The 21,936-nt window shown below is 37.2% G+C and overlaps 1 protein-coding gene across 1 annotated transcript in view; it reads right to left on the bottom strand.

The window, feature by feature from the left end:
* Positions 1-21,936, bottom strand: part of SEL1L3 (SEL1L family member 3) — a 33,262-nt gene that overhangs the window by 10,136 nt on the left and 1,190 nt on the right. Inside the window, exons 2-16 of the mRNA XM_021554455.3 lie at positions 18,394-18,961; positions 16,686-16,812; positions 13,797-13,918; positions 12,252-12,367; positions 11,487-11,542; positions 10,360-10,492; positions 9,659-9,791; positions 8,826-8,972; positions 8,202-8,413; positions 6,544-6,723; positions 5,300-5,419; positions 4,546-4,686; positions 3,347-3,409; positions 1,816-1,992; positions 145-272 (exon numbers count right to left, since the gene is read on the bottom strand). Of these exons, the coding sequence (XP_021410130.3) occupies positions 145-272; positions 1,816-1,992; positions 3,347-3,409; positions 4,546-4,686; positions 5,300-5,419; positions 6,544-6,723; positions 8,202-8,413; positions 8,826-8,972; positions 9,659-9,791; positions 10,360-10,492; positions 11,487-11,542; positions 12,252-12,367; positions 13,797-13,918; positions 16,686-16,812; positions 18,394-18,961 (2,423 nt within the window). The remainder of the gene's footprint in view (positions 1-144; positions 273-1,815; positions 1,993-3,346; positions 3,410-4,545; positions 4,687-5,299; positions 5,420-6,543; positions 6,724-8,201; positions 8,414-8,825; positions 8,973-9,658; positions 9,792-10,359; positions 10,493-11,486; positions 11,543-12,251; positions 12,368-13,796; positions 13,919-16,685; positions 16,813-18,393; positions 18,962-21,936) is intronic.

Raw genomic sequence — 21,936 nt, forward strand, 5'->3', positions numbered from 1 at the left:
AATATTACTGAAGAAGAACCTTTTGCCATGGAGGTAAGCACTCTGAAGTAAAAGGTATTTAGGCCACAGACATAAAAATCACCAATACTCAAAATAATCACATTGGAAATATATTCTCCTTTTATAAATGGTTTCTTTACTTACATTACAGCCTTTTCTGGATCTCTAGGGAAGTCTTCCATATTTCCTGTGATGTAATATAGAGAGCATCGTAAAGTCCCTTCTATATGTCCTCCTTGGGCTGCTTTATAGAAATAGTGTGCAGCAACTGTCTGTGAAGAAACAAGACACAATTACCAACTCTGCATTATTAATCTTTATTGAGATTTCTTCCTCAGGACCCTTTTCATCAAAGGAATAAATATAGGTAGCTAGCTAATGAGGGTAAGATAGTTTAATTACTGTTAGTGTACTTAGATTAAATGAATTCTAAGTTTTTAATGGTTTCGGCTAGCAAAAGTTTTGAAAAACATCTATTTGGTAATATATGAAACATCAAACAGGAAAGTGTCTAAATGTTTAACTAACATTTACTAACACAAAAGTCTTGCATGCATTGACAAAAGTAAAATTAGTTATTCACTAGTAGGAAGATTATTAAGGCATCCTGGAGAACAGAATTTTTGGACTTGCAATGCCAAATGAAGACTGTGGAGCAGCAGCAATTCTCTGTATGTTCAGCAGATCACAACCACAGTGCTCAAATCTTTACAACTGGTTTATAGAAGATAACACAGAATGAGTAAGCAGGGCCAAAACTACAGAAGTGGGAAGGCTGTGTGACTCCACATTTTACCCTCAGGAAGAGAATTGGTGCAGTAAACCAAACCAGCAATACAACTCAAAATAATTTATTTCAGGAAAATTTTAACCATCCATATATGCTTTCTGTTAGTGAGCATGGACTACACACTCCTTCTTGCCATTGGCTTTGATGAATAAAGAAACCTGGGCACTTTTTGGTGTACTCTTAAAATCAGTCCACTCTGAAATGTATTTTTTGGTCCCTGGGGAAGGAAAATGTGTTTGCCAGATGCACATGCTGGTGAGCTCTGCTGCTGTTGGCAGCAGAAATGCTCATTGTCTGGAGTATATCCAGATCTTAGAACTCAAAGGCCACACTGGAAAAAATTTTCAGCTCTAAGTATGAAGTCTGCCAACATTTATTACAGTCTACCTCACTATATTTTTGCTGCTGTTCATACACTTCCAAGTTAATTAAAAGAAATATAAATGAAGTAGATCATTCCTATTAGGGAAAAATTTATTTTGCACATATGTTAATGGGTTCTGTCACAGAAAAACAAAATAAAATACTGCTGTCTACCAGGACTTTATCAAATAGTTACATTTGCAAGTCTGGATTGGAGGCCTCTGACTGCAGCTCTAAGGCTCACAGAAGCTATGTGAACATAGCATTGCTGTTCATGGGCTCAGGGACAAGGTTGTGCTCCTTTCAGTTATTGTGGAATCCCTTCCCTGGAAACTTTCCAATCCAAAATTGAGAACTGAAAGGTCACATGATGTGAGAGCACACACGATCCTTCCTGGCTGCTGCCACTGAAAGGAGTAAAACCTGCACCTGTTTTGTTTCTAAATTAAAAGAATACAAACACAGGCATATAATTTTGACTGAGATATTTGAGCAACATCTCTCTCTCTAAGCAATCTGACTGAATCCCCCAGTAAAATCCTTCTTTATGATAAAAGGTATCAAAGTCCAACTTAGGGTGAACAGAGCAATCTCAAGAACGAGGCAAAAACTTCTAAATTGGGCCCTAATGTAGGAAATAGTACCATTAAATATTTACTCACTTGATTTCTACCAGGTACTCCAGGGTAAATCCCATCTAAATATAGGACACCAAGGTTGTATGATGCATCTGGATTTCCCAATTCTTCAGCAATTAACCAGTGTTTAGCTGCATTTCTGTAGTCTCTTTTAAAATTGTGGTAGTACCATCCTAATCCATTCACTGCCTGGGGCAAGCCCTTAGGGAAGGAGAAGAGCAGTCTCAGGTCACACATTTGATTCTGTTTTTTGTCACTTCTGGGACTTTTTTACTCCCACTACTTTTCCCTGTGGCCTTGTATATAGACTGAGAAATAAGACTCCAGTATCATTTTATTCTACCGAGTCTCAGCCATGACTTTCACTTGTTGACAAGAACAAACTGCGATTATTTTTCCCCTGTCTCCTCTTCAAAGACAAACTCTTATTCTTATGAACTGCCAGAAACTGGTTGATGGGATTAGCAATAAAAAAACCCACTTCTTTTAAACCAGAATAATTCATTGAGAATAAATAGAAAGTAACATATGCAGAACTTTGTAACGCTGCTTTCAAAATGCATTTCACCAACATCATACAGATCAACTCAAGATATTGCTACTTGCTGTTACGAAGTTGCATTTTTGCATCTTGGCTCAAGAGAAAATCTTGAGACAGTTTTTATTGCTGTTGCAATGAGTCACCACTTCCTTGCATAAACTGGTGGATCATACGGGGCTGTAAGTATGCCAGCAGTGTTACTAACTTGCACATTAAAATGCAAGAGCCGTTAAACTTTTCAATAATTATGATGTTGTTTCTGCATAAGAACCCAAGTATTTGAGTTCAAGGAGAGTAAAAAATTGATGTCTCTAGGAGTCTTCCAGGAAGCTGTTCCTCAGATTCTGAATCAAGGGAATTTTGATCAAACCATGACAACATCATAAAAGCCTCTCAGTTTATTTAAGCCTTTTCCAAACAGGCAATAAATCAGTTAGTCTCTCTTGTTTCAAAGGAATCCCAGAAGTGACACAAATCTTTTCTGATAGTGGTCAGCATTGAAGTCCAACTGTCATAATCAAGCTCTAGGTACTCTTGCATTTTTATTCTAAGGACCAGATCGTAGCCTGAGTAACCTGGCTGTCCTAGATCATTAAATGAAGTGAGGCTCCTCTGTTCTGTGATGCCTGTCAATGTTTCTCCCTACTATGGAAATAAAACAGGAGACTTTGGGACATACAGGTCTTCTCCCTTAATGCTTAGGAATATGAGGCAAAAACATACTCCTGGATTGATCAAATATCCACTCTGTAAATCACTTAACTAACATCAAGTTCCAAAAGATGTAAGTAAAGAGAATTTTTTTTCTTTCACAGAAATTTTGGCTGATTTTGAGTGGTCTAGTCTCCCAGCTTGGGCAAATAAGGCTTTCACCATTCATGGTGAAATATGACACTGGAAGAAGCAAGCAGTATGACACAGAATTATGGTAACAGGCATTTTATATAAATCAGTGTTCATTGTTATTAGCACCTAGTACAGAACTGCTGCAATAAAATATTCATTGTATCTTACCTTGGCTGCTGCTTTCTTCATCAATTCCAATGCGAGTTTTATATTCTTTTTCACACCTTGACCCTAGGAAACATATATGTGAAACAACCATTGTTTACAAATGTTTTATTTGTAAATAACCATTGTTTACAAATAAAAACTCACTTATGCACATCCAAAATTCCTTTTAATATTGATACTATTACCTACTAATTGTCATTCAGCTTTAAACAGTTACAACAAAACAAGCAGTTTTGTGTTCATCCTTCCTTCATAGCTTTACAATATCTCAATGATTCAGTCTAGAAACAATTATTTCACCAGTATATTCAAGCGATTTTTATGGGTAAATAATACCACAGATCTTTAATTCTGATCAACTAAGGAAGAATGAACAGCATTCAAAGGGGCATAGATTGTGCCCAGTTTGGCAGTGATTAAGAGCTCTCAACTGTCCTGAAAAAGGATGTTAAGAGTGTCTCTAGAGGAAATATACAGACATCAAGCTTATGATGTCCACATAAAATAATTCCAGACACAGGTAAAACAGATAATGTGTTTTACCTGTGTGCTTAATATTATGTGTGCTTAAAATTAACACAAGCTAAACCTAAACAAACATTTTCAAGAGAAAAACCCTCTACTGTCAAAGGAATAAGATGAAGACCTGACAGTTCTTCAGCAATATTTCTAGGCTTTAGTGCTTGAATGTCTTATGGGTGACATCATTTAGCTGATACACCTCTTTTGACTCAGGTGAGGTCATGCTTCAGTTTAGCATCTTCTGTCTACTGCTTCTAGCAGGGAAAAACTAATTGCATGCAGCAATAATTTAATTACAACTAAAAAAAATCCTAATAAAGGGCATTCTAAGAAAGGATCAAACTTTTACCTACACCCCTACACCAAAGCCTATGCCTACTAGCTGGGTGGATTCTTGAGGTGACAAGTCATTAGGAAAAATTAGGATCCATAATTTGGGTGGTATTTTGATCCTGAATATGGATAGGAATAAAGTAAGATTGTTTTTAACTTGCTCTTTAAAAACTTTTTGTGCCTCTTTTTGATAAAAATCAACATTAACTTCATACCTATTGATGGATTTTCAGAGTAAATCTAAAAGCACTTGTATACACTCTTATTGGGTGTCACTGCAGATAACTTAAAACATCACATTATAGGAACGATGATTTTAAGTGAAAACGTGAAATATGACTTACCTTAAACAACACAATGGCATAATCATATATCAACACTGGATCTTCTGTTTCTATTGCACCCTTTGCATACCATTCTATTGCAGCTTCAGGATTTTTTGCCACTCCTTGTTGGCCCCAAAACAGCATCTGAGCCAAACGTTGCTAAAATAAAACAACTTAAGTAGTAATGCTATAAATGCAAGTATTGAAACTGGAATTACAGAAATAGACTTTTGCAGGCTTAGATGCATTTCAAATATGAGAAGAAACTAGTATACACCCTCAACAGCTTGAAAAGAACTGACTAATATGCAGAGAGCTTTTCAGTGGTGGAATGTACTGATACTAACTCTACAGCAGGCTTATTTTTACAGCAGTCAGTATCATACAGTCTGGATTGATTTAAGTGCAGAGGTAAGTGACAGACAGATTTGATCCATGTAAATGGCTTGGTATTAAAATATACTGCTACTGGTCTCAGATGAGCAGCAGTAAGTGCAATGTATCAAATACAAAGGCAGGGAAAAGGATCAGAGAAGGAGGCTGCCAAGACTTCAAGATTTCCCTTCTGCCTTGCATCACTCTTATGGCTTTTGCATGGTTACTGGATATTACTGAACAGGAATATGAAAAGTAGTCCAGGCTCAGAAAAAAGAAGCAATTCTGGGTGGAAGGAGAAAAGCCTGCTCACCTCTGCAACTTTCCTACATGGTCTATAGATGTACATTCCTGAGTGTGTCTAAAACCAAGAATGGGGAAATGTATTGCTTTATACCTGTGCAGCTGCATTTCCTCTTGTTGCTTCATGTTTTAACCACATAAAGACATCACCATTTTCTTTTGTTTGAGCTTTTAGCAGTTCATCATCCATCAGTCTTATAGTTTCAACAAATGCCTGAAGAGTAGGTGAACAGAAAAAAATTAACTTCCACATGAATTTCACAATGGATTTCTACACCTGCTACCAAAATGAAAATGTTGTCCATTTCCTGCTTATCCCTAAAAAATTCACTATCAGGTCTGGATTTTAAAATTCTCATCACTCCTCTGTTGGCCAGTGCATTAAGAACCATTCTTACATCCACTGTAAAAAACATTTACTGCTTTGTTCCAAAACTGTAAATCCATTCTACTCTGGAAAGATATGCCAAGACACCAACAACCGAAAAAAAACCCCAAACCATATTTTGGTTTTAAATGCACTTAAAAATTACAAAGAAGTGTATTTAAGTAGTTCAAGGCTTTAGTATTTCTATAGAAATTGCTTTCAAAAGATTAAAAAAAGACTGGCAGAAAGCTTGATGAAGACCTGACCCACAGCACTCTTATCTAGGTAAGTCTGCCAGATTTTAGTTCTTCAGCAATTAGAATCTATTTTTTGTACAATAATCATATTTTCTGATAAGCCAGGATTCTAGCACTAACCTACCTTGACTATTCTCTACAAATAAAGTTGTGTTACTTCCAGTTTAGCAGCCTGTTCTAAAATAATTTTATTGTAACTTTATCAGATAACTATTTAACAACCAAGTCATTATATTTGATTATAGAAAAGGTTAAAGTATAGAGAGAACAATTCATCTTCTGCAGGAACTTCATGATGTCTGTCTATTGAAACAGCAGATCAGTGGCTTAATAAACACATCCAATTATATTAATAATTAAAAATCTGAGTGAGGATTCAGGGGCCAAGAATAAGGCTTGGACGAACGACAGGCTTGTGGACAATTCTGAGGATTTGAGTCTCATTTTGATTTTGATTCCCCCTTCCTAAGAAAAATAGTAATGATACCTACATATAATTTGGGGGATTTTCTAGCAATCATTGGATCATAGAATGATTTGGGCTGGAAGGGACTTTTAAAGACCATTTAGTCCAACACCCCTGCCACAGGCAGGGACACGAATCAGATGAGCCAATATTTGCAAATCAAGACAAAAATCTTCTGGCTACATAACACGGATATAAAAAATAACTTGCACAGAAAACAAATTCAGATACACTTATAACTCTTTTACCTGTTCCCCTTTTATATTGTGTTGATCCAAGGATGTCTTTATTGCAATATTGCTGTAATAAGCATATGACAGCTCCAAATCAAGTGGATAGTTATTAATCCCTTGGTAATGTTTATAACCAAGGTTCATCACAGAAAGTCTCTCGTTCCCCTGAGCACCAACCAAACTATACAGCAGTCCCTGGCAAAAATCAACAGAGATAAACAAGAGTGAACTCACTGCACATTTCACAAGTTAAGCACTTTGCAGGAAATTTAGAGGGAACAGAATGTTCATACTGGTAGCTAATATACTAGCTATATTATGTAAACACAGTTACAGAACCAAGTACAGCCATAAAGTAGTCAAAATGTCTTGTGTTTGCACAGAAACACTGGAAAGAAAAACTAGCCTCTAAATAATTTTCAAATATTGCATTTATTCTGTCATCGCTAAATGTGCAGCAATTTTTTAATGTTATTTTGCTGCGGTGTTGTTTATACTCTGACACTTCTTATACTCAGCAGTGACTTAACTAGTCCCACTGACGCCAGTTGGAGTTTTCACACTGAATTCTGTGGAAACATATGGAACCTAACAAACAGCACTTCAGGATCTGACAGGACTAGCAGGATGGAATCTATGGCTGATAATGTTTCAGCACAAATCTCCCTTGAGGTACATGTTAATTGGTCCATGCACCACACATTTCCCAAAAAAATGTTTTTAGCACTACTATTATTTTCACCTGCACAGTAAGAAAGCCAGTGGTGTCCCATCTGTGCTGGGTATTAAACTGTTTCCTACACTACCTGAAGGAGATCCAATGATGAAATGACTTAGCCTCCATAATAAGCACTGTATACTTTATAATTAGGGTATAACAAATGTTCCTATCTAAGGTTTCTTGTTTTTGAAGAATTACAGGCAAGCTTTGTCTCTATTTGGCCTGCAAGAGGTTCTTCTGATTTAGTGTCCTCTAACTACAACAGACAGATCAGCTATTCTTTTTGAGTGTTTTATATTTTACTATTATACCACATACTTCCCCTGATATACAAACACCCTCCCTTTCTTTGACCTAGAACACATTGAAACATTTCAGTTATTTGTAACCTGCCTAAGAGGTCAGGAGTTCTCAAACTCTGCAGTTGCTCAGTTGAGGCACAGTCACTTTTTTACAGAAGAAAACTGATCTACTTTGGTTACCCTTGCTCATTTTACCATAATATACTCAGTGGCACATTTTTGCACACTCTAAAATCAGACTTTTTTCCTGACTGCACTATGTAACCTTTCCACTTTAGATTTGCACTGATCTGGGACTTTTTTCCTACCTGTCTTCAAATGACTGTGGGTGACTCAAGGGCTGTTACTCATCCTGGCTTCTCAGTGACTAGGAAAAGCAGTACTTTCTATGCTGTTCACTTTACTATCATTTTCAGATGTTTACTATATCCTTGTTCTGCTTGAGCAGGATAAGGATTCCCACCATCAGGCCTACATAAAGATATCACTGCCATAAAGATATTTATTAGTAGCTTTACTGAAGAATCCCTTCAACCACCTGGATCTGAGGGCCATTTCACTTTTTTAAATTCAATGGATCGTCCCATTTCTTAACAGTCTTTAAAGGTAATGAATTTCACAGATATAACAGCGTATGTTAAATACAGTACCTTTATATGATCCACAGGCACACCAAGCCCTGTTTCAAATATAACTGCAAGGAAATAGGAAGCCTTATGGTATCCACAACAGCTGGAATCCACCAGGAGAGGGACAGAGGAGCCCAAATTGCTGAGGCCATTGGCACTGGACAGACCTTTCACAACCTTCTCAAATATCCTCCGGCCAACTTCTACAACTGTATCACTTCCATCTTCTAACACTAAAAATAAAATACAGAACACACAGTTGCTGCAAGGGTTAAAATTAGGAACCAAATTCCCCAGAAACTGAATAACAGACAGAATAACAGATTCTGTTATTTCTCAAGCTGAATGGTATTCTCAATGCAGACAAAACTCCTAGAGAAACAGTTATTATTGAATATGAAGGATGAATAAAAATCCAAAAGACCATCTCAAAGTAACTAACCACTACAAAGATATTTCTATGACTCCTTCTACCTAATAAGCCAGCCTTCCACCTGCAGCATATTACAACATATAAGCTACTTAACACTCCTTTATTAAGTTAGCTAATATGAAAAAAATGTATAATACATTAAGTCAAATGATACTAAACTACACAACAAATATTGTTATTTAAGAATAATTTAAAAAAAGAAACATCGTTACCATCTGGACTACTGAAATCCATCTCTTGTAACAGTTTGAACAAAGTGTGGTACTTTTCCCTGAGCTCTTTTCCCCACGTGAAAGCATCACATTTAGATTTTTCTCCATATTTGTGAATCAGCTCCAAATAATAGTTTTCACAGTAATCTAGAGAAAGCAAAGTATTTAGATATGAAAGCTGACTTTTCATCTTGAAAATAAGTTTCTGACAGAAAAAAGAAATTTCTAGCAAACTAAAAATTCATGGACAAGATGAGCACACCCTTAACACAAAGCTAAAAACTCTCTCAGCTAGCACAGGACACTTATAAATATATTTAGAGTTCTCACATACTCTGGTCACAATGCATTCAATCGAATTCTAATTAGAAACATAAGCTAATTTTCAGTAAACAATTAAGCTATGTCATTCTCCTTTCACCAAAGTGGAAACTCTGGTTAATTACTGAATGTTAGGCAACTGTGGCAGAAACATTCTAGCAAAATCCACTCATTTTCCTATAGGGTTATTTTGAAAATAAAATGGAAGTAAGGCAATTGCATAGCATACGTGAAAGCTTGAGAGTATTTCTTTGTTCCTTTAGGCACCTGTCTTACTAGAGAAGACAAATCAAGACGATTCAAGCTTTTATTCCATGACACAAAAGTATTTGCAGAGACAAAACCCCAGTTCTAGCTACCAGTAATGAAACTAAACTCTTCAAATTGCATTTTTTTCTTGTTATGGCTGAATTTAATTTTACTTTTGATGATCAATATCCAGATTGTTAAAGGAAAGAAAACAGGTCTCCAAAGATGACAGTTTAAAATTCATGTTATAGATCAACACTTACAACTTCTGTGTGCTTTTTCACCTTGCCTTACAATATATCTGTAATCATAAACTATTTCTTGAATGTCCATACATCTCTCGTAGTAAAGTTCAATTTGTTCCACTGTGTCTTTGTCATGAAGAGGATTAGAAATCTGTAAAAAGGCAAATGATGGGTAAGTGACATCCCATCTGTTGTTGTGTATGCTCCACTGGAAAGCTGCATTGTACACAAATAACAAAAGGAAACAGGTTGTTCACTACAATCAGCTTATCTGGCACATCATGTTAGTGTGTCAGACAACCTGATGCTGGCCACAGTAGACCATTGCCTATTTAAATGGTCAGCAAAATCCAAAAATCACAGATTAATTTCCAAAACTGATTCATCAATTATATCCATCAAATATATCAAATATATAAACACTGTATCATTAGAAACTTTCAGAACAAAGCAGTAGTGAAAAATATGTCCTCATTAAATACAGATCTATAAACACTGTTTTACACACTCACTTCCCAAAGTATTATCTTTTAGCATTTGAAATGGCAACTAATACTACTAGATTTCAACAGTAAATTATCATATATGACATATGTTCCCAGGCACTATTGTGTTTCATAGCTAGTTTATCACTTGATGAGCACTCCATCTGAAAAAATAAAATATAGTCATAGTTGGCTGCTAATATTTCAGCACTTCCAAGCAGTGCTTTTGCTTACCTGTTCTGTTTCCAACACATTGAGGCGATAGTATTTCACAGGGCCAAAGAATGCTTCAATACCATTTACGTACCCACTGCCTCCCAGAACAAAGTATCCAGCAGTGTCATCATAATAGAAATCTTCCCTAAAACTTGAGAACATGAAAGAGAAGTAAGCTGACTATCTAGAGGTACTGTGAAAGAAGAAAGAGAAATTAGTATTTCTCAGAATTTCTGTAACTGATGGTCTTAAGCTTATTGCAAGTACTTTTTTCTTTTGTCATTTGTTTATTCTCAAAATTGACTCTGCAATTTAATGTGACAATTTATGGAGTAAACTTAACAAATTCCCTGTCTACAAGCATATTAAACCAGCAGGGCGTTTTATTTTTCTGACCTGTAAATATCTTTTGATAGTTTATGCATTATTACTTTAGCTCAATTTTTTAATTCTACTTTTCCTTTCACTTTTCTAAAACCAGCATATGAAAATTTAAATTATCTGTCTCCTAGAGTTATCATCTGCAGCTTATCAATTTCTGGATTTAAAGCATAGCAGAGAAGGAACAATCCTGAAGTCTGCCATGCAGTTCACTGTTATGTAGTTCCCTTATTAACAGTGTCATTTTTTAATTACTTGCACAAGAAAGAGTCCATCTTAAATTATAGTGAAAGAAAACAACTAGAAGTCCATTTAAAATATATCCAGATGCTTAGAATAAAGGACAGAGTATGAATACTTTTGGTAGATATTTTGCTCTCTAAGTAAGCAAAGCAAGTAACCATTTCCCTGGTGAAATACTACCTATCACAGCAACAGTAAAACTATACTTCAGTAAGGCCAAAAGTTCATTTGAAGACTGATCTTAATGCCACTGATCTGCCAATCAGTTTTTAGTGAGGGCTATCAGACTCTAGTACTAGATCATGCACTACATTAACTCATGGCATTAAAAAAATATTCAGCTCATGCTTAATGTAAGCACAATAAAGCAAACTGGTTTTGAAAGCATACTGTAGAAAAAGACCATACACATTTTCAAAATCAATTAGAATCTCAGTTACAAACTTGTGTTATCCTTCTCCCATTCTCTGTATCTGAACATACACACACATATTACTCCACTAAAGGAAAATGCTACTTACGTAAAAGATTGATGATGATGTCTTTTCAAATTCTTCCCAACACTGCTTACTTCTATCTAAAAGAGCACAAAATATTAATTACAAAAAAAAAATGTTATATGTACACTTATTACACTGACTAGTTGCTCCAGGGGAGGTTTAAATTAGATGTTAGGAAATATTTCTTCACTGAAAGGGCTGTCAAGCACTGGAACAGGCTGCCCATGTTAACTGTGTAGTCACCAACCCTGAAAGTGTTCAGGAAACAAGTGGATGTGGCACTCAGCGCTGTGCTTTTAATTGATATGGTGCTGTTTGGTCAAAGGTTGGACTCGATAATCTTTGAGGTCTTTTCCAGCCTTAAGGATTCAATGATTATTGATGATCCACAGCCCAAAGTCCTTCTCCCTAGGGCTGTTTTCAATCTACCCTGTGCCTGGGATTCCCCTAGCCCAGGTGCAACACCTTGCACGTGGACTTGCTTAACATCACAACGTTCACCTGGGTCCACCTCTCAAGCCTGTTCTTGTCCATCTGGATGGCCTCCATTCCCTCCAGCATCTCAACTACACCCCACAGCTTGGTGTTATTAGAAAACTTGCTGAGGGTGCACTTAATCCCACTCAATCAAAGTTGATTTTCCAAAGCTGGATGGTCTGAACATCCCCTCACAACTTCTAGTTTTAGATTCTTCATTTTTTTTGCTATGTAAGCACATACAATTTACAGTGCTTCTCTCAACCTCAGCTGTTAAGGAGTTAGTTTGTAATTCAGTAGCAAGGATACCTGTCCACCCTTAAAAGAGAGATCCAGTCGAAACCACTGCTTCAGAGGAAGGCTGAAGCTAGTTTTCACTGCAAGGTCATCCCCTCTCACGAGATGCATCTGAATATGCACATAACCTGAGAGCAAAAAAGGAAGAAAAAGGAAATAAACACCGCAGAAACGTTAACAGCAAGAATGGGTTTACTAATGCATTGTTTACAGTGATTCTGTCCTCTTCATCCTCTTCACCACCAACAGAAATCTGAGCACCCATCAGCTCCCAGAGAGTCCCACAGACAGTGCCCCACATTTCAGTTACAATCTCAGAAGCTGATGCTCAGGCTCCCACCACAGGCTGAAAACCACAGCCTGAAAACCAGGGTTAACCAGACTAAATCTAAGGGAGGCTGTCACAGTTGATCGCAAACATCAGAAAGCTATTGTGACTTGCAGTAAACAGCAGAAGGGACCAGTAAACAATGGCATCCAGCACTCAGCTGGTGGCACTTGACTGCAATGATCAAGTACAAGAAGACTCTACCCTCCCTTCTTGGACCTGCAGAAGCTACTCTCATGGTCTGAGCTTTTAAGACCAGAACAGCCTACTATAATAATCTAGTCTAACACTGAGAATAAAACTGGCCCTAAAGCTTTGCCAGGCAAATCTCATATTAAGCTGATACCTTCATTTTTTTGTTGTTGTTCTTCAAAGAAAAGCATCCAGTTTATAATGGATAAATTAATTATTGAAATTGGCAACATGACAGAGAAAATGAAAATGACAAAAATAACAGAGAGGAAGAGGTCAGTTGTCAAACTTGCAAAGAAGGAGGAATAAAATGTATTATGAGAATGCCAGGTGTGCACTTTTAAAATTCTGCATGCTTACTTCCTCTGTGATCCTCCCAGCCAGCTCCCAGCCCTCTTCTGACAGCAACAGACCCTCACTGCAAGTGTTGCAAGACTAAGACAGTGCTACCTCTTAACTTTCTTCTGGATCAGGGAAACAGACTCACTCTTGAACATTGCAATGTAGGCATGACCTTGAATGACTTGAACTTTTTCTGAGCAAAATTTCTACCAAAAGTATTTGTACTCTGTTCTTTATTTTCTGCGGCTACTTCCAATTACCAAAATTTTCATGTTGTATATATATACAGGAATTAAGATCAACTTAAAATAACACGTAAAATAATAACTTAAATATTATTTAAACGAATAAACTTAAAATATTCAGTAATAATAATAATAAAGCTTGTTCATTGAGGTGAGATTGTTTAATCTCAGTCTAAGTTCCTGGCTGTAAGATTCAGGCTATTCTGACAAAGCAGACATTTCCTGAAGTTAGCAAAGACTAGATGCTCCTAAATGTAATAACTACATTTTCTCCTGTTAATTTAGGAGCTACTTTCCTACTCAGACAATATCATAAAAAATAAGCATTTTGCAAAGGATCAATTTCACAAAATAGGTCTGATAATATATTTTTTTAACTGTTATTCCTAGGCACAGATCAATAAAAACTGTATTAGACCTCTTCTGAAAGTCATTAATAATATCCCTTACCTTCTTCATTTAGAAATACAGCAGGAGTACCATACATTTCTTTTGAATCAATAAAATAGAGTATACCACAGAGGTCCTTTTCACAGTGATGGAGTAGATATAGCCAGATTGAAATGGTGAACCTGTATGAGCAAAAATGAACAAAAAATTCACTCTTGATGAGAAAGCTCTCTATAAAATTTGAAAAGCATGCATTTCACTTTAATTTAGCAAATCTGTGTCATAAATGTAATCTTTAGAATAGAACACATCCTATACAGTAAAAACCTTCAGGAAAACCACACTTAACACTCTTGGATCTTAGATCTCTAACCACAGACTTTTTTGGTAACAACAGAAGAGAGTAAGGAAGTGTTTATCTGAATCAATTCCAGAATGCCAGGTCAGAGCTACTTCCAGATCCTACACCACCAAGGAACTGAAAACACAACCAAGACAAATTGGAGCCAACCTCCCCCACAGAGACTATAGTACCAAACCCCCAGATGCATGGTCTTGTCATCTTGATTATCGTAGCCAGTAAAAACTATAAGCTCTGTCTTCTGTACTAAAAGTGAACTGTGAAAATATGCCTGGGAGAAGCAGTTAAAATGAGTCCATCCTCTGGACAGTACAGATAGCTGTCACAGAAGTATCACAGGACAAATAAAGGTGGCACCTCTGCAAACTATGGAACAGTGCAAAATAAAAAACCAAACACCAACAGCACTATGTACTTAGAAATTTCTGTTCAAACCTGGTGGAGGCACTAAAAGCAGAATTTATACCACAATATCTAATTTTAAGGAGTTCCTCTGTGCCAGACTAAATCTGCTTCCATGCTCTTAACAGAAATTTGATCTCTTATTTCTGTAACATTGCCACAGCAGTTAGGTCAATGCTGACTGACTTTGAAAATCATACCTGCAATGTACAATTCAGCAAAGCATTATAATTATTATCACATCTGATGAAATAGTTCTAAGTTACTAAGAAAAGTAACTTTTATAAAGGACAGTCCATTTTTGCATTTCTGTAACTAATAAAAATGGTCAATATTTTTTTAATAATACTTTAGTATTGAGTCACTTTGCCTTGCTTTTTTCTCAAAAAAATTGCTTAATTGAGTACCTTGTATCTTTTCCTAACTAAACCACTGTTGGTCTAAAAGCCTAACAGCTGCTCTCTTGCTTTAAAAAAAATTCAAGGGTGATTAAGTTTTCCTTAATGGAAACTATGCCTTAAACAGCTAATAACACCATTTTCTCCATAGATGATACATGGTGAGGTAGAAAGGTTTGTAAATGACAATCACTTGCATATTGATTGCTAGGACCTACAGGCAAACACTGTGCTTCTAGAAATACTGTTCGTGTGTTCGTTCTTATATATTGGTATTTTCAACTTTCATCTCTGCCAATACAGCAAACTCAAATGCCTCAGTCTCCATTTAATCCTTGATTGCCAGTCGGAGACTCTGTTTGTTCTGGACACATTTCTTGGGACAGAGTTTGGGACAATGCTGACTCATGTCATATCCCCATTGCTGCAGAATGCCAAACAGCACCAGCAGTCCCTTACAGTCCCAGCCTGTCCTTGCTGCAGGCTCAAACCACAGTTACGTATCTTGGGCTCTCTTTCTTTACAAATCCCTGACTGAAGCCAAACAAGTATCTCAGTTAGATCCATCTACTTCTGCTAACCTTTTGTACAGTGGGGAAACACTGCTCACATATGCAGAACCGAAAAAGAACCGAAGAGAAGAACTCTCTTCCTAACAGAACTACCCCAGGCTGTCACACAACCACAACACACACTGAAGACATGACCTGAAGGCAAGAACTGTGTGGAGCAGATAAAAAGATGGATAAATGTATGCCATATACTCTAAACCAGAACTTAAGTGCCTCCGTACCAGAAGCAGAATGCAACTGTGCTGGTGAGCAAAGAGCAGCAGGCTGTCACTCATCCAGAAGACACCAGGAGCTAAAAATTGTTCTGTATTTATGGCTTCAGTTATGGTTTGAGAACTAGTAATTTGCATGCAACCTGTGCTCCCTGGCAAGTCATCCTGGCACTCTTCTTGAGGCTACAGGCCAAATACAAACCAGCAGGCAAGTTCCAGTTCCTGTAATTATTTCCTACTTTTGTAATAATGTTGCCAGAGTGAGAGCATCTGGTAGAATGGAGGTATATTTATGTATCTCTTTTCCCCTGAAGTTGCAAAATATGACTAGAGTTGTGAGGTTTTGGGAAGGGGGACCAGAGCAGAGCAAGATGACCTTGCAAGAGCGATTCCTCTGTACCTGAATAGTGTACAGGGGCTAAGGAGTTGTACTCCTGTCTAAATTGGAGAGTTTACACAGCAATGGTAGAAAGAAATGGAGTGAACTCAATCTGGAAGACTTATCTAGGCAGAGGATTCTATCTAGCAGCTTGTCAAGTGCAAAATAAACTAGAGTGGGAATTTATAGGGATAAAGCTGCTTCATGCTGCTTGCCCTTCCAAGAAATCCTACTCCGCTCTTGGTCTGCAAACAATGTTAGAAATGCAGATCTGTTTGTACTGCAAAAAACCCCAGGCCAGTCAGTCATGAGACAGCAATGTGATCATGACAGCAGGTAAGAGCTAACTCAGCCTCCTAACTGTATCTAAGCCATTCAGTTAAACATTCAGTGGCATCTCCTACACAGCACTGCACTAACACATACTGTAAGTATCTTCTTGAGGTTCAGCTTAAGCCTGTCCAAAACTGGAATCAGAAGGAAATGCTAATTAGGCTCCTTTTGCATATTTTCTCAAATTAGTAGGCAGTATTCCTTTAATTTGTGGTAAAGCCCAAGAGTTTAAGTACATTTATATCCTTTAAAAAGTAAATACAGCCCCGTTCAGTTACTCGCCTATACTTACATGGGATAATCAATCTGATGTTGTCTGACTGTCTCAAGTTCTCTGTTTTCAAACTGTTCAAATTTCTTCACAATTCCTGTTTTTTCTCCACTGGAAGCATATATAAATTCGAGAACCTGCACACCATCTGCAAAATACAGACTTTCTTAATCTGACAGACAGAAAGCATATAAACTAATTAATCAGCTCACATTCCTACAGTCAAACATTTAAATCACACAACAGATTCAAAGTTAACACAAACTCTCAGTAAGTCCTTAGACACAAGTTCAATTGCTGCTGTTAAATACATTACAGTCTTGGACTAAATAACCCACAAAAACTGAAATTGAGCCTGTTTCCAGATGGCATTAGAAATGGGGAAAGAACAGACTTATTTAAATCTAAGATACTAATAAACAAGAAGTCCTACTTTATGTTATTCACTTAAATTTCATCTATCTTTGGCTATGCCTAAGTGACATTTCTCCACATCTCTTGGACCTGCTCTCCATTTGTGCCTCTCTGTATTATATGCAAGCATAGATACCAATACTGTTCTTAACTGGTATGAATAATCCTGTAATAAAACTGATAAAGCTGCCCCTCCTAAGAAACGGGAGAAAAATCTTCAAGACCATGATATATCATCAGCTTGTGTGGAGAAACCCAAAAACCAAACAAAAAAACACCAAGTAAACAACAAAATAAGCCAAACCCTGAGCAATTTGTTACAGTATCATTTTAAGAAACAGAATTTGAATAGTATTTCCTCCTATTGTCTATTAAACTGATTTAATATGTAATAGAAATAGATAATACAGACAATAAGATGTTTCACAGTGTTGTCAGATATCACATGCTGTCTCCAACACGTATTTTAGAAAGCCCTTAAAGGAAGCAAGATGTTCCCTGTTTTTCTTCAGAGTATTTACCAATGTAGTGAATGCTACCAATGCCAGTATAGTGAAAATAAATGACACAAATGCCATTATGGGATTTGTTCAGAGAGAACCATTTAGAAACAGATGTTCTTCTTCTTTCTAGGTTCTGCTCTGAGCATGCATTTGAGAGCAAAAGAATTGTCAGCAAGTGCAAAGCTAGAGATAGGGAGGCAGAAAAAAAGAACTCAAAAAATCTAGAAAGCAAAGTTGTTTCAGTAATCTATACAGTTAGCAAGACACATTTTTTTTATTTAAAACTACAATTTTTTTCCTAAAATGCTTGTTCTTAATGGCTCTGGGGAAGAAAAAGAAAGAGTTGCTGTAAAGCTTAGCTCACTACAAAGACTTGAAAATATGTTTCTGAGTGTGAGGCCATCATCTTAAGCAGAAGGAAACTACTTCTGTGAAAATTATGTGTGCATGAACTGCAGAACTGGTTCTGAATTAATGCAGTAAGGGACTGAAAAATTTTCTCTGAAGATAACGGAACGGTGTCCACTGACTCTGGTGGGTTTTGACTAAAATTGTCTGAATATGCTTAGAAAATAGGGGGCCAGGCTGCTACCAACCTCCAGGCTGGCTGTGACGAAACAATCTGAAGAGCAGGATGGCTTCAGTAACTTGCAGCTCTAACCCCGCAGTTATGGAGATTACATGTTCAACAATGCTTCCCAAGTAAACCACTGTATGTAATATTTACTATTTACTACCAGTAGGCACTTTTTAACAGCTTACCAGAGATGTTATTTGTTTCCTTGGGGGAAAAAAAGTGACATTGGACCTACCACTTTCATGAGGGCACTGAGGTATCCTATTGGCCTGGAGCATCCACAAATAGTCAGCACCCCACTGAAGACAAACTTTGTGGTCCTTATATGGCCGTTCAAAAGGTGGAACTGCCTCTAAAAATGTGTAGTTCTTGGCAACCGCAGCCTGGTAGTCTTCATTCTGTTCATCGTCATAGTTGCTAGCTGATTTGTGGCTAATCCATGCATAGAGTATCACACTGTGCACTATTATTGAGTTTCTGATGATATAATCATCTCTGTAAACCATGATGCTTGGAAATTTCAAGTGTACTTGTCGAGTTCTGCTAACATAAAGGTTCTTCTCATCCTTCCATCTCCTTCTATACACTGGTACACCAGTCCTGAACTCGGAGGAAGCTACTGCTTCTAAATTGACAATACAAGGCTTAGAACATAAATACTGAACTGAAACCTCAGAATTGTTAAGAACTTTCTTTTCTAAAATGTTTAAATAGATAAAATCTACATAATCCATATTCTTCTGAAACTGTGGAGTAACTGCCGTTGTCTGTAATGTCTTCTTTCCAAAAGACACCACAAAGTTCTGGAAGAAAACCCAAAACACAGATATGTTAACCAGAGAATCTATGTGATTATTCATATACTCACAGTAATAACAGAACACTGCACAAGCATATATACATCATAGTTTAAAATATTAGGTTTCTTTTACCCAGCAAGTAGACATGGATTACTGGAGAGCCACCATCAAGATTTTAATGGCAACAATGTCCCTACATCAAGTTCTCTAAGTTACACATGCTTCTACAAACAAACTGTATTTACAGGGTGTATCCCTTCAGCCCTGACGCAAGTGGAATCCGGTCTAAGATAGCAGCTTACACGTCACGCTATTTAAACATGCTCCTAGGATCAGGCCTAAGGAGTGTACATGATAATGTACAGGCATATATTCATTATGTATCATTGTTTGCTAGGATTGCCACAGCCTGATGTTTCTGTATCTTCTTAAAAAGTTAGCTAATTTTGTTACCTGTCATGCAGGTCCCTGAAGGACAAAGTAACAACAAAGGCTTCCTGAGAATGAATTAATATTAGTGAGGTGTTTAATTTTTGACACATTCCTATCTTGAAGATGGACTTGGAAATCTGAGCAGCAAGACCAGCAGGCTGAATTTGCTCAGCTTTTGCTCTCCATAGCTATGTACATTATATATAGTTTGAGAGTGAGTGCCTGGACATACAACAGCATTATCCTCTATGCTGAAGTTCTTTTCTCTAAAGCTTCAAACAGCTCATTTTCTTTCTGCCCTGCAGTCAGCATCCAACTTGATGCATTGCCAAGGATACTGGGGATTACTCAGCTCTGAGGGCAAGCCACCAGCACAGCAGCTCCACCATGTCCCCTGGTCTTTCTAAAATATTCACAATTGTCACTTAGGATTATCAGGGAAGATGTTCATTAAGATTGCTCAAAATGATATGTGTCTTGGTAACTTTTAACTTTGCTAAGATTAAAGAAATTAAAATAAAATTTATCTTGGATACCTATCTTGTATTGATGTCTTTTTCACTGTGTTTTCCAAAATATTTAAATGGTTTGGTCTAGTCATTAGTACATTTCTAACCACAGAAATTATGTGTTGTGCACCTGGAGGACTAGACTTTGCCCGCAATCCAATACAGGAATCAGTAAAAGTTCTTAAACTATTTTGCTTTTTATTTCTTAAGAATATGTTGACACTCCTTGAGAGCTACATGGAAAAAACATCAAGCCAGTAAGATCTGTGAAGGTGTAAATATTAGGAAAAGTCAGAGCTAAGTCCTATACTGCTTCATTGCTCTACAGATGAGGATTTTTGGATTTTTTGATCACCTGTGTGAACAAATGCTATTTTTCCCCCAGTTCCCTGCCTCCTTGGAGGTGCAAAAGAGCTCAAAGGCTGCTAGTGGAATACAACTATGCACAGAGGTGCTGTTTACTTCAAGAACTTGACTTTATTAAGGGTAGACACTGGAAGACATAACTGAATGAGGGAACTTTTTTGTCCAAAACTCTTTTGTCCCTACTTGCAACCAAATGCTCTTTATCTTCTTGTACCCGACAAGAGACACTGCAAGTGAGATGTGCAATGATGCTGAACACCAATAAACACATTAAGCACCAAGATTACACCTTGAACCCACAAACCCTATGCAACTCAGTATTTTGGCAGCCTCATCAGAGTGACAGCCTTCCTCTCTACCTTATTTCCCCCTCCACAAAATTCATATTGGTTAGAGCACAGTGCTAATAATGCCAAGGTTGTGGGTTTGATCCCTTTATGGGCCATTCATTTCAAGAGTTGGACTCAAAGATCCTGGTGGGTCCCTTCCAACTCAGAATATTCTGTGATTTTGTGCTATTATAAAAACTATGCAAACTGAAGGGGCTAAAAAAGAAATAGCAAGAGGAAGTTGGTATCCCTTGAAACATGGTATGGCTGAATAACATCATATGCTGAATAACACCTACACAAATACAGAGATAAAAGTTAATGAGAGAGCCTTGATTTTAAAACTAATTCAAGTACCTTTCAGAGCTTCACTTGACAAAAGATACTATTCTTTTTCACTTCAAACACAATTCTTCTTTGGTTTAAATACTTCCAAGATCATTAAAAGCCCATGACAGTAGCAACAAATTATCCTAAACCTCTTGTACTTGATGGTTATAATTAATATTTCTTGATCTTACAATAAAGACTACTCGTAAGTAGTTTAATCTTTGTGATAAGGGGGCTGTGTCATGAGGAAGATGGTACTATACTATATGAACACAATGCCATGTCATTATCACAAGATGCAAAAGTCTACCAGGTACATACTACAAAGCATAGGGGTACTAATGTGTGCTTACCACACACTTACTGTCAAAACACACACAGCCAGATTTGTTCAGTGGTTATCCAACACAGAGCAATGGGAATTATACTCCAGCAAAGACAGCCTGGGTCTGGCACAGTTCATTAACAAATATGCAGCAATGTCTGAATATGTCCGTCTGATTTCCAGTGAATGGCAGAAATTTTGTGGTTTCAGTAAGCTCTGAAACCCAAAGCCATGTCTTTGCAGAACAATTTCCATAATGTTCCTAAAGCACTTAATCACAATGCAATGCAATTGCGGATGCCTAAGTTTAGCTTCAGCTCTGCTGATCTAGTACCTTTCCTGTAGTGCCTGATCTGCTAAATGGCTCCCCATTTTTCTTCATATTCTTTGGTCCCTGGGTATTACTTGAGGTCTGTGCTGCCAAAATGCCCGAAGTATATTTGAGTCTGCTGTTACATCCCACCTAACAAACCCTTCTGGAGGCTCATCCACTAAACAGCATGGAGCAAAGAACCCTGAGCAACCCCACAATGGTGCAGGCCTGGCAGAGACTGCAGACTATAAACTTCCAGACCATGGCTGAGTCTCTATAATCACTTGGTTGCCACTACACAGTGCATAGAGTGTGTATCATCAAAATGTTCCTACTTGGCGAGGAAGCTTCTTCCTTTCCCTTACATCAGACAA

The sequence above is a fragment of the Lonchura striata genome, chromosome 4 (assembly GCF_050655825.1).
Source record: "Lonchura striata isolate lonStrDom1 chromosome 4, ASM5065582v1, whole genome shotgun sequence".
Taxonomy (NCBI): Eukaryota; Metazoa; Chordata; class Aves; order Passeriformes; family Estrildidae; genus Lonchura; species Lonchura striata.